Source organism: Capra hircus, chromosome 19, assembly GCF_001704415.2.
Source record: "Capra hircus breed San Clemente chromosome 19, ASM170441v1, whole genome shotgun sequence".
Taxonomy (NCBI): Eukaryota; Metazoa; Chordata; class Mammalia; order Artiodactyla; family Bovidae; genus Capra; species Capra hircus.
Window position 1 is genome coordinate 39,111,647 of NC_030826.1, and position 12,034 is coordinate 39,123,680.

General features: G+C 55.5%; 1 protein-coding gene across 1 annotated transcript in view; it reads left to right on the forward strand.

Annotated features, from left to right (window-relative positions):
* The window catches only part of LASP1 (LIM and SH3 protein 1), a 40,087-nt gene that overhangs the window by 4,398 nt on the left and 23,655 nt on the right, over window positions 1-12,034 (forward strand). The window contains exon 2 of the mRNA XM_018064990.1: window positions 2,760-2,854. Within this exon, the coding sequence (XP_017920479.1) occupies window positions 2,760-2,854 (95 nt within the window). The remainder of the gene's footprint in view (window positions 1-2,759; window positions 2,855-12,034) is intronic.

Below are 12,034 nucleotides of genomic sequence, written 5' to 3' on the forward strand. Positions count from 1 at the left end.
TGTCTTTTCATTTGGGGTTTCCTTGGGTCTGCCTGGCCCACAGGGGCTATTGAATGACTTGCCATTTTCTGCCCCCCATTCCCCTCACTCTCCTGTCTCCAAAAGGACACAGTGGTGGAAGCTGCTGATTTTCTTGAACCTTTCTTGGCGCCCTCCTCCAGAGAGGGGCGGGAAGTGAGGCTGTGTCACCTCCTCCCAGCATGGAACCCCCTCCATGGGACCGGGGTTTTAGTTCCACTCTTTACAGATGCATAGACGGAGTTCTGTAGTTACCCTGAAGGCATTCAGTCCCCTCCTTTTCATTATTCTGTTCCTGGACCCCCTGTAAGAGAACAGATGACCACTCCCTAGCCTCTAACATGTCTAGCTGAGAGCAGGGGGTGTCTGGAGTGAGATGGGGAAGAGCTAGAGATAGAAATGGGCACTGTTCCCTTGTATGGGGCTCCCCTTCCTTCCAGTGGTAGCTGGCTGCAGGGGGTATTTTGTAGAACCCCTGAATTGGCTGCTGGCCTTGTACCCTAGCCTGGTCAGTATACTCAGCCGCAAGGGGGTTGGCTCCAGGGTGGGTACCTGGCTGTGAGCTAGGGTAGACGTGTCTGTGTCTCTCCCTTGGTCTCCCCCAGGTCAATCAGGGGGCACCTCTGGAGGTTCCCAGGCCCAGGACAGTGCAGATTCCTGCCTATGTGTGTGTGAAAGTGGGTCATGGTCTGGATTCCAGAGAATGTTTTTCCTGGCAGGCCCCTGCGGGGGTGGGGGGAGGCGGGGGCCCAGGCAGGGGCATGTGCGGCTAAGCAGGCAGAGGCCAGCAGACTCGGTGGTGGCAGGGCTGGGGCGTTCTGCCAGCGCCTCCCAGGCATTGCGGGAGGGAGAAGGGCTTTCACTTCGGGGCTGGTGGGGGGCAGGGACCACTCTGTTCTAGGTTTCCAGTGGGCTGTGTGCACTGGGGTTTCACACTGAGAGGCATCAGGCAGGGCTGTGGGATTGGCCCAGGTTGGCTTGGAAGCCCAGCTTCACTGGCCTCCTCTTTGCTTCCAGACTTCCTCTGGCCTTCTTCCCAAAGAGGGGTTCTCCTGTTCCTTTGGTCATTATTCCACTCCTAAAGAGGCCTTTGGGTCTCCTTGATAGGAAAAGTACCCTATTAGAAGGTGATTACTCCTCCCCGCCCCCCCCCCACACACACAATTACCCTGTGGGTTCTGGTCAACACGGCCAGGGTGAGGGAGGTGGTATCCCAACCTCTTAACCTTTTTTTCGGTCCCTTTCTCCCAAGTGGCCCAGAAGCACCTCTTGGCTGGGAAATACGTCTGAAAAGCACTGCCTCGGGAATTTCTTGATAGGTGGCCAAAAACCAGGCATTTGCTGGGTACCTTGAAAGCCTTCCTGTGCCCTTCCCTGGCTTCTGGCCTCTTTCTCTGAGGAATCAGGAGGATGTCCTTTGGCTGCTGGGAAAGGGGGCAGGGAAAGGCCAGCTGGGTCACCCCGACAGCCCGGATTCCGGGGCCCTGGAAGCTGGGCTCCGGGTAGGTGCTAACCCCGGGGCGTTGTCCTGGGCTGCCAGGTGCCAGGGGCGAGTCTCTCCTCTGCCTGGGTTTTCTCGAGCTTGAGCGTTTCTCGGGATGGGGTCACCTCTGTTGCATCAGTTCCCCTGCCCTCGTGGTCTTTGACCCTGTCCCCCTCCCTTGGAGGCCCTGGACTGATCCTCGCTTTGTTCTGGGCCCCTGGCCTCTGCTGGGGGGTTCCTGATCACTCAGTCTCACTCACAGGTCTTCTAGCTGTGCTTGGGCCCCATAGAGCCCCACCTGCACCCCAGCACTCGCACACCTCCTGCCCAGCCGCCTCAGCTGAGGGTCACCCCTGCTGCACCCAGCACCTGATATTTGAGTACTTAGAGGTGCCAGGTGCTGTGCTGAGGGTTTTATAGGTGATTTTTCATTTAAACCTCAACAGTCCCAAGAGAGATGGGTATTAAGGTTTCCATTCTGCAGACACAGAAGTGGCTCAGAGGCGTGGGACCTTACCGAGGTCACCCAGCTAGCCAGGGTGGGGCTGTGATGCCCACTGTGCAGGAGACCAGCTGGGGGGTGGGAGACAGTTGAGGGGAGGGAGGGAAGTGGTGTGGGGGTGCTAGCTAGAGCCTGGGGCACTCACCCACACTCTGGGCAGGGGTCCCTCAGGAAGAGGAGACATTGGGGTTGGGCCTTGCCCAGGCCCAAGTGTGTCTGCTGTGGTGTGGGAAGGCCTGGGTACATGGGGGCTGGGCTCTCCTGTCCCCCTAGGCCTTGTCTAGGCTGAGGCGCTGCCCCTCAGTGTTCAGCAGCAGCGGCTTCTTAGCAACGCCTGGTGCAGCTTTGCATAAGCAATGAGGCTTCTCCTGCTCAGGCAGGCAGGCTGCGGGAGTGATCTGGGGGAGGTGGAGCCAATCTTTGGGGCTGCACGGGGGTGGGGGGGGTTTCCCCACTCACTCTGGGGTCTGCACTTCTCCTGCTGACAGCACCAGTGGGACAGGGGAAGGTGTCATCAGCTGTTGGAACCCGTGACCTGAGATGTCCTTGGCTCACTTCTGCTGGGGGGTGTCTGTTCTAGTCCCAGGGATGGAGCGCTCTTTCCTGGGGCCTGAGCCCCCCTCCTAAGTCCTGCTTATCTGACAGTGTCCTCCCTCTGCTTCAGGTCCCAGGGATGGAGCGCTCCTTCCTGGGGCCTGAGCCCCCTTCCTAAGTCCTCCTTATCTGACAGTGTCCTCCCTCTGCCTCTACCCCCAGTACTGGCATAAAGCATGCTTCCACTGTGAGACCTGCAAGATGACCCTCAACATGAAGAACTACAAGGGCTACGAGAAGAAGCCCTACTGCAACGCGTGAGTCCGCCCCGGGCAGGGGCTGTTGGGTGGGCACTGAGGGCTCAGATGGTAAAGCACCTGTCTGCAACGCAGGAGACCTGGGTTCCATCCCTGGGTCGGGAAGGTCCCCTGGAGAAGGAAATGGCAGCCCACTCCAGTAGACTTGCCTGGAAAATCCCATGGACGGAGGAGCCTGGCAGGCTGCAGTCCGTGGGGTCGCAGAGAGTCGGACGCGACTGAGTGACTCCACTTTCACTTTCAGAGCTTCCTTCTGTTCTAATACCCACAAGGTGGCAGGGCCCAGCACTTCCACACTCTGCTCCGTACGTGTTAGCAGTATTGAGTCCTCCTCACCACGGGGGGATGATAGTCAGGACTGTTAGTGCGCCCAGTTTACAGAGCAGGAAACTGAGGTTCGAGGAAGGGAAGGGGCTTTCCCAAGATGAATGACTAGCGAGAGGCTGGTTCAGTCCCCATATAGCAAGCTTATTCTCTCCACCACACCCTGCTGCAAGAGAGGGATCCACGTGGTCTTTTGAGAAAAAGTCCTGTTTCTGGCGGTTGTGTTCTCCATGTCGCCTTCCACATTTCTCTCCATGGCGGCAGCTAACTTGTCACCTCTCCCCTGCCCTGTCCCTACCAGACAATCTGGGCCCTGGGCCCTGGGGGGGCCCCCCTGAGTGTCATTTTCTGAGACTGGGGAGCAGCATGAAGGGCGTAGCCTGACCCTAGGCAGACCTCTTCCCTGCCTGCTGAGGGAGGCAGAGAACTTCATGTCTTTTCCAGTGGAGTTTGCTCTGGCCTGCTGTGGGGCAGTGGGTTGAGGTGGGGTCTCCCATCCCAGGGAGACACCCTGTTCCATCCCATGCAGTTTCAGAGAATGCCTTTGGGTTGATCACGTGCAGGTCTGGGCTCCTGTAGGACTTCACGACCTCGCTGCTCTGTTGGGGGGCTTTGGAAGGTCAAGTCACTTAAGTAGGCGGCAAGGTCAGCATTCAAAAAAATTTAGGCTCCAACTTGAGTCCCTTTATAAAGGAACTGCTTCTATGTTTATGTATTTGGCTATGCTGGGTCTTAGTTGTGGCATGCAGAATCTTTAGCTGTGGCACGTGATCTTTGGTTGCAGCATGTGGGATCTAGTCCCCTGACCAAGGGATTGAACCCCAAGACCCCTGCATTGGGAGCACAGAGTCTTAGCCACTGGACCACCAGGGAAGTCCGAGTCCTTTTTTTGTTTTTTACCTTTTAAAAATCTCAGCCTGGAATTAAATTCTTCAGCCTTTCCACAGGTGAAGTTCACATAGGAGGGTAACTTTGGGATTTGTCTAAAAGGAGTTGGGATCTTAAAGCCCTTTGAATGGCTGTCTCCCCATTCCGGCAGTTAGTGAAGGACAAGGAAGCGGACATGACTTAGCAACTGAACAACAACTCCCCTTTCCTGTCTTCCCCTCCCTGCTCACACTACAGCCTCATCTCCTTGGCTGGAGCCTGCATCAGGCACTTACTGCCTGCCGGCTGCTAGATGCCAACCTGTGCCAGGTGCTGGGAAAACCGATAAAATCTCAAGCCCAAGAAGCACCATGAACCTCCTCCCTTCTGGGAGGGGCTGGGACGCTGGGGAGACTGCCTGGGCTAGAGAGAAGGTCACAGCTAGGTCCTGGCTCCTCCTTCAGCTGCCCCTTCTCTATTAGCTCTACTGGTCCTCTTTCCCCTGCCGACCCCTCCCATCCTCCCCCCAAGGGAAATGGGACATTCTTCAAATTCTTAAAGGCTCTCACAAACCCTGATTCTCTGCCACTTCCTCCCTCTGTTGGGGAGTGGGGTGGGGTGCAGCAAAGCCAGAGGCTGGGGCAGTTAACCCCTTGATTGCTGGCCCACTTCAGGCTAGTTTCTGGGCACAAGACTCCTTTGGGGACAGCTTCTGAGCCTCTGCCCCTCAAGACAGGAGTCTGGCGGAGCCCAAAACTCAGTGGGCAGCAGGGACTGAGGCATCTTCCTAAGACTCTGGTAGCCTTGAATTCAGCGAGCTCTGGGAGTTGGAGAAAGAAATCAGAGGCTTGTCCTTGTTTTCTCTGTGTGTTCTCAGCCTAGTGCCAAAAAGTCCCAGCTTACTTTTTTTACCCTCTTCTAAGAGGCTACAGCCAGTAGGGGTGGGGAGCTCCTGTAGGGCTTGGGGGTGGCTCCAGGGAAGGTGGAAGATGACACACCCCTCCCAGATGCTGCTTCCCACCTGCCGGAGGTGAGAGTCCCCTGCCTCTCCTGGCCTCCAGCCAGAGCAGCAGGTTGACCCCTCTCTGTTCGCCCAGCCTTTACAGCTCTTATTCTTCCCTGACCTTTGACCCAGCTGGGATGTTACCTAGGAAGGGGTAACCCAACATCCTGGGAAGGATGTTACCTGTGAAATGGATGAGGGGCCAAAGACTTGGGGAATTTGTGACCCAGCTGTGTTTCATGCGAGCTGTGGCAGCACCTTGCCCGAGGCAGCCACATTCCCTAAGCCAGAGTCTGCTGAGTGGCTTGGTCTGTGTCAGTGAGCCAGACGTGGGATTCTGGGATATCTCAGATGTAGGCCCAGCTTGTTTGGGGCGCACTCTGGACTTGTCTGGGCCTCGGTTATCCCGTGGTTCAAAATTCCCGCCCAAGGATGCTGGAGCCTAGACCAGTTTTATTGAACAACTGTGCTGTGCCAGGCAGTGTGCTGAGTGTTCACTCTCATCCCTTCCTGTTTTCTTCCTGCCTCTGACCCCATCCACCAGTGACATTCAGGTTCCCCAGTCTCGGGGTTTCTAGGCTATAGCTGTGCCCCAATTCCCAGCCTGGCCTTGCTGTGTGACGCTCAGGCCTGGCTTTTCAGCACTTCCTGCTCAAGACCCAGAGGGGCAAGTGATCCCTCCTGGCCCAGGCCTTTTGCCAGGGAGTTGAGCCCACCCAGGGAGGGTATATGTGAGTTGGTGTGCAAGGGGGCCTCTGCGTTCTCTGGTTAGTCCCTGAGCCAGGATCTTGCAGGAGGGTGGGCAAGAGAAAGAACGCTGTCTGTTTCTCCCTGGTGAGTTCTGAAGACTGAGATTTAAGTTCTGGAAAGTGACTGAAAGCAACAGAAAGGCCTCTTGTATTTTCTCTTTGCACCAGACTTGTCTGGGGTGAGGCTGGGGAGAGAACACAGGCCAGAGCCCACAGCCGGCCTTCTGGGTGGTAGTGGACCCCCAAGGCTGTGCATTCACACACGTGCCTCTGGATATCCAGACACACGCCGCAGGCTGTGGGGCCAGGGGTAAGCGCCAGGGAATCAGACTGAATAGGCCGCGTTTGTGTTCACACTTCCCAGGCCATTGGCAACCAGCACTGCTATGGCAAGGTAGAGGGAAGCATGTCTGCATTTGTATAATTCTTTCTTGAAGCATCTAGGTAGGTGGGGTGAGCCTGTTCCATTGGTTCGAGGAATATATATGCCCTCAATTTATGCCCTGGATGATTTGTTTTGTAAACTACTTTTTCTGAAAGTGGGGCAGATCTGGTCACAATTACAAACCTGGTCCTTTGTCTTGTCTCTAGGCAAATAATTGAGGAGCCTGGAGGTCGGGTGGGGCTGGGTGGGGTGGGGCTGGGCAGGGGTGGGGAGGAATGTTCCTGTTTTTCCTCCTTGGAGCCCTTGAATCAATGGAGGCTGCCAGCCTGAGGCAGTTGCAGGCCTGGGGGACCAGCTTCTGGGGTGTTAAGTGGGGGGGTGGACAGGGGCTGGGGAAGAATGGGGGAATGCTCCCTTGTATCTTTCTGGGACTGTCCTTCAGTTGCCTTGAGCTGTGGGCTGAGGGGCTGAGGAGGGTGGAGGTGTCCCTGGTTCTAGGGAACAAGAGACTGCATCCTGCTCCTTTCCCCAGGCCTCGGAGCATGAGGTGGGACCTGTGCTGGTGGGGTTTGAAGTCATCTCTGGGGTCTAGTTAGCTGGGGATGGGGCAGTGGCAAGCGCATCCAGGACTGAGGCCTGGGGCTTTCCCGCCTCCCCAGAGTTCTCTGCCTCTAACTGGGAAAAATGAGATCAGGAGAAGGGGGTAAGAAGGGGTGTGTGTGCTGTTTGCGGGGTGGGGGGGGTAGGTCAAAGGGGCACACGTAGTAACCTCTAGGCAGCCCCCGCCTCATTCTCACCTTCCAGCTCCTTAGACTCAGATGTCAGGGCCTCAGGAAACCTCGGAGATCTTTGCTTCCTAACAGCCCATTTTATAGATGAGGAAGCTGAAACCCAGTGTTTCCATGCCTTTCCTGACTTGACACGATCTTTTCTGTTTGTGAGTCATCATCGATTTTGATTTCTCGTTTTATCTGCGACCCTGAGGGCTGGTCAGTTCTTCTTCTTGTCTAGCCTTGATCTTTTTGGCTGCTCATTTTTTTCCTCTGGTCGGATACATGCCTTCTTGTTACTTCCTATCCCCACCATTTTGGCCCCTTAGCCCTGGGGGACTGGTGAAAAACAGTGTTAGAGGGGAGTCCTCCCTGACCGCCCATGGGCAGTGTTCCCAGCAGGGGGATCAGTAGCTCCTTCCAGAGGCAGGATGTCAGGGCTGTGGGTTGTTTTTTTTTTCCCCTTTTGGTGAAACCAAAGGCTCCTTGTTGCTTTTGTTGCTGTATTTTTGTTCCTCCTTGAACAAAAAGCTGTGGTTTTTGAAGGGATCCAAGGCTGAAAGGGGGCAAGGCTGCCTGTCGAAAGCCGGTACTAGGCTTCCAGGATACTGGTCTATTCTTGTTCTGTATCTGGAACACAGCTGATAGTGGGACTAGGGACAGGGCTTTGTCCTCCAAGTGATCCCTGTCACCAGTAAGCCCATTGCAGGAGCTCTGCAGTCCCTTCAAGAAGGAAGGTGACTCAGAGGTCCTCTGGGAGGAGCCCCCACTTCTCCTGCACCCCGTACTGTCTGGACCTGCTTTAGAAATGTCAGAAGGAGTAGGTCACTGGATGTCATCAACCCTGCAGCGGGTCACTGTCTGGACCCGCTTTAGAAATGTCAGAAGGAGTAGGTGGCTTCAGGCTGGGGGTGGCTGAGAGACCCCAGACGGTTCTCTTAGAATAACCACGCTTGGAAACTGGTTGGCTTTAAAAGAGGAAGTTCTCCACCCACCCAACCAAGCATTTCTTTCCCCAGAACTAGGAGTAGGCTGGTGTTCACCTGGGGGAGGGAAGTCAGTCTGCCCTTAGCTGCCCGGACATGTGTGGAATGGGGGAGAGTGCACTGGGCCAGATCTCTGTCCTTGACACTGAGCCTCAGTTTCTTTATCTGTCAAATGGGCACAGTGCTAATGCCTGCCTTTTCTAGCCCAAAGCCTTGTGGCAAGTTTCAGGAGAGAATGTGCACAGGATACAATGTATCCTGAAGTAACTTTCAGTTCAGTTCAGTTCAGTTCAGTTGCTCAGTTGTGTCCAATTCTCTGGGACCCCATGAATTGAAACACACCAGGCCTCCCTGCCCATCACCAATTCCCGGAGTTCACTCAAACTCATGTCCATCGAGTTGGTGATGCCATCCAGCCATCTCATCCTCTGTTGCCCCCTTCTCCTCCTGCCCCCAATTATGTGGCTCTAACTTCTCCCAGAGGCCGGGGCTGTTGCCAGGTGCCTGGTTATCTTGCTCAACTCTGTTCTTGCCTTCGTGAATGCTAGACCCCTTTCCCTGCACCCTCCACCCCCAGGCTTCCTGTCCTAGTGGGCTCCCTCCATGCCTCTCTTTCCCAGAGCAGCTGATACTGCCAGTGAGGGTGGGGAGGGGCATCAGGAGAGGGCCTGCCACTGGGAATGATTAACAAGGGGCCGGGTGCAGGCTGGCCCACAGAAGGGACAAAGAACAGCTGTGCTCTGGACTCAACTCCAGGCCAGGGTTGGGAGGCCCAGTTCTCCCCACCCTGGCCCCTTGTTCCCTCACTGTGGGCCCCGTCTGTTGTTGGGGCTGCGATACCAGTGGGGTCATTAGCTGGGGTGGGGGATCTCTTGTCTGCCCTAGCGCCTACACTGGGATACACATATATCCATTCATCTTGACTGGGATCTGAGAATAAATGAGGGAGGGTGAGAGAGCTTCAATCTGAAGATGGAGAGGGAAGGAAAAGGTAGAATCCCCAGCAATTAATTGTTTCTGGGAGGAGGTCACATCGGTTGTAGCCCTCTTGGAAGATAGTCGTGTTGGTGGGGGAGGGGCACAGCCCTGGCCTTCTTGTGTCCTGCCCTGAAAACAAACCGAGGCTCACATCTTCCTCATCTGAACTGTCTACAAGTATCCTACAGACACAGCCTCCTGGTTTTGCCCTCACGGGTTCCTCTGCAGTTGAGGATACCCTGGCTGTCTGTGTCTCTTCCCCCACCCCCACAGACTCGCTCTGTCTGCCTGCTCTCAACCGCTCTGCTGCCTAGAGCTGAGGATGAGGTTGCCATGGGAACCTGAAGCGCAGTGAGCAGGGGATGGGAAAGGCAGAGTTGTCTCGCCAGGGTTGGGGGCTGTGGGGAGGGGACAGGGTTGACCCAGCAAGAGGAATATAGCCCATGCTTATGTCTGCCTGCCTTTTTCTGACCTGGGGTTGGGGTTTAGGAGGCAAGGGTAAGAGATCGGTGGCTCCAGAGCCCCCTTTAATCTATCTTAATCTGATGTTTAAAATCCCCCTCCTCCTTCCAGACTGAGCTGAGTTGACGATATCCGGGCTGGTCCCCCCTTCCGTTCTGATGGGATTAGTGTTCTGGCCCCGGGCGGGGGCACTGAGATCTTGGTGTCATTATGGCTCCCAAGAGAGAATGAAATACCTGCCAGCCCCATCCATGCAGGCACCCGCTACCTGGTTGGGGGGTCTCCTGAGACCCTTCTGGGGGTTGTAGATGTGTGAACGTGGACCTGCTGGCCTTGGTGTCTAGGAGATGAGCATTGCAGAGGCCTGTCTATATATTCACCGTGTGTGAGGCATAACAGAGCGTGCAGGAGCCACAGAATTGCAGAGTAGGAGCGCGTCAGGTGTATGTGTCTGGCTGACCTTGGACCACTGGACCCGGCACTCCCATTTTAACCCTGTACCTTCAGGCAAATGGCAAACTGCAGGTTGGCAGACTGGCTCCTGGGCATATGTATTTTCTGAGCCTGCCACACACGCTTTCCCATCAAATGCTAATTACACCGTCTTCTCTGAACTGACCCTTCAAGTTCCGGGCCAGAGCCACCCTGAAGGTCTTCTCCAGCCCCCTGCTTCTGGACCTGACCTCCCTCCTATGTTCATGAGCCTCCACTTATAGACACTCACCTCACGACACCACCAGCCCTTGATGCTATCATAATGGCTCTGATTTGGTGGGAGGGTCCTCTCCAAAGCCTCCCTCAGGCGACCTCAGATCTCTTGCCAGTCCTGCTAGAGATCTAACTTAGATTCCTCCTGCTGGTCTCCTTCTGTGCTCCGGGAACAGATCCTCCTTTCCCCTGGAACTCAGGAATTTTGCATGGAGCTTCTCCACTGTGGGTGGCCCTGGCTTCGTGGAGCTGGGCCAAACCCCGGACTGGGTCTACAGCTTTAGCCCTGTCTTCATTCATGGAAGACTTCTGCTGCCGGCTGCAGGCACCTGTATTTGTTTTTTTTAGTCTCTTCTCTTGCTCTTCCCTCTGCTCAAGGAGCCACGGGCTGGGCTGATCTGGGAGGTGGGACTCAGGTGGGCAGTGGAGGCTAAGAGTTGGGGCATTTTACCTGGATCTGCCTGGTAAAATGGGGCACAGGTGAAATCACCTTGCTGTGATTCTAGGTCCAAGATGGTGAAACTAGCTCACAGGGAGAAAAGATTTGCCAGAGTCACCCTGCAAGGCAGTGGCAGGACTGGGCTCCTTCTAGCCACTGCTCCTCTCCCATTTAGTTGAGTTCTCTAGCACCTGAATCCCTGCCCTTGACACAGGGAAGTTGTATGATTACTGATAGCTTTGGCTCAGGATTGGGGCGGGTGGCTGGAGAACATGCCAGGCTTGGTGAAACACACAGCGGTAAGAGGGCTGCTGGTGACCAGTTCACAGCACGTCAGCCAACCTGGGTGGCTGGAAGTGGGCGAGCCACCTCTTACCTGGGTTCAGCCTGCGAGTCGGGCACCAGCCAGTGGTCACAGTTGAGGTGAGGTGTGGTCAGCCAGGGCTGAGAATGGCCTGCCCTTGGCTCCTGCTCGGAGAAGCCACCCACCTGTCCCTGAAATCACTGGGGCCTCTGTGGACCCCCAGCCCTTTCGCATACCAACACCTGCACACAGACCACAGTGACTCAGGGCTGCCTCTCTAGCTAGTTTTCTAGGGGAGCCGGGGGGGTGGGGATGGAGGAGACCTGAGTTCTAATCCTGGCCCAGCTTCAACAGCTAGTGTAGGACATTTGTTTATTCAACAGATATTTGCTGAACACCAGATTCTGTTTGGGGAGTTTGGGATAAGTCAGGGAAGAAGAAACACTGAGAACCCTCTCATCTCAGAGAAGTAGTGAAGAAAGACAGTCAACTGATACGATAAATCATCATGAAGTCAGCTAAGTGCCCGGTGCCAGCACACGACCTTCTAGAGGACATGAGGGGGCTGGACTGGAGGTCCCAGCAGGCTTGGCTCTGAGGGCTGCCCTGGCTACTGCCACCTCCAGGCCAGCCTGCTCCTGGGGGATAGGACTCTGGTCTGGCCTGTGTCTGGAGATTGGAGCGTTGGGTTCAGGGTGCTGGGTCTTGAGACATGGTTTGGGAACAAATCTGGATGCCTCCACTTACTAGCCCTGTGCCTTGGCCACACCGTTTATCCTTTCCAAGCTGCTGTCTCCCATCTGTCAAAGGGAGACAGTAGGGTGGTTTTAAGAATTTGGTGAATTAGGGCGTGGACACCCTTAGCACAGGGAACATCAGCTGTTGTTACAGTGTTGTTATCTACACGGTGACTTCTTCTCTGGCCTCAAGCTGATCTCTCAGCTGCTCTCTGGTTAAGTTGCACCTCGTTTGCCCTTTGAAACACTGGTGCCTTTTTTCTCCCTCACTGCCTTTTCCAGAAAGTCCCCCTGCGTGTGCATGTCCCTTTTCCCTTCGGTCTCTGCCTCCCTCCCACCTTTCGTCTGCTTCATTGGTCTCCATTTCTGGTCTCAGCCGAAAGCCTTGTCCTGAGCCCGTCAGCATCTTCTCCTCTCCTGAGCGCCTGGCCCCCTTGACCTCCCTGCGCAGTAGACATGGATTATTTG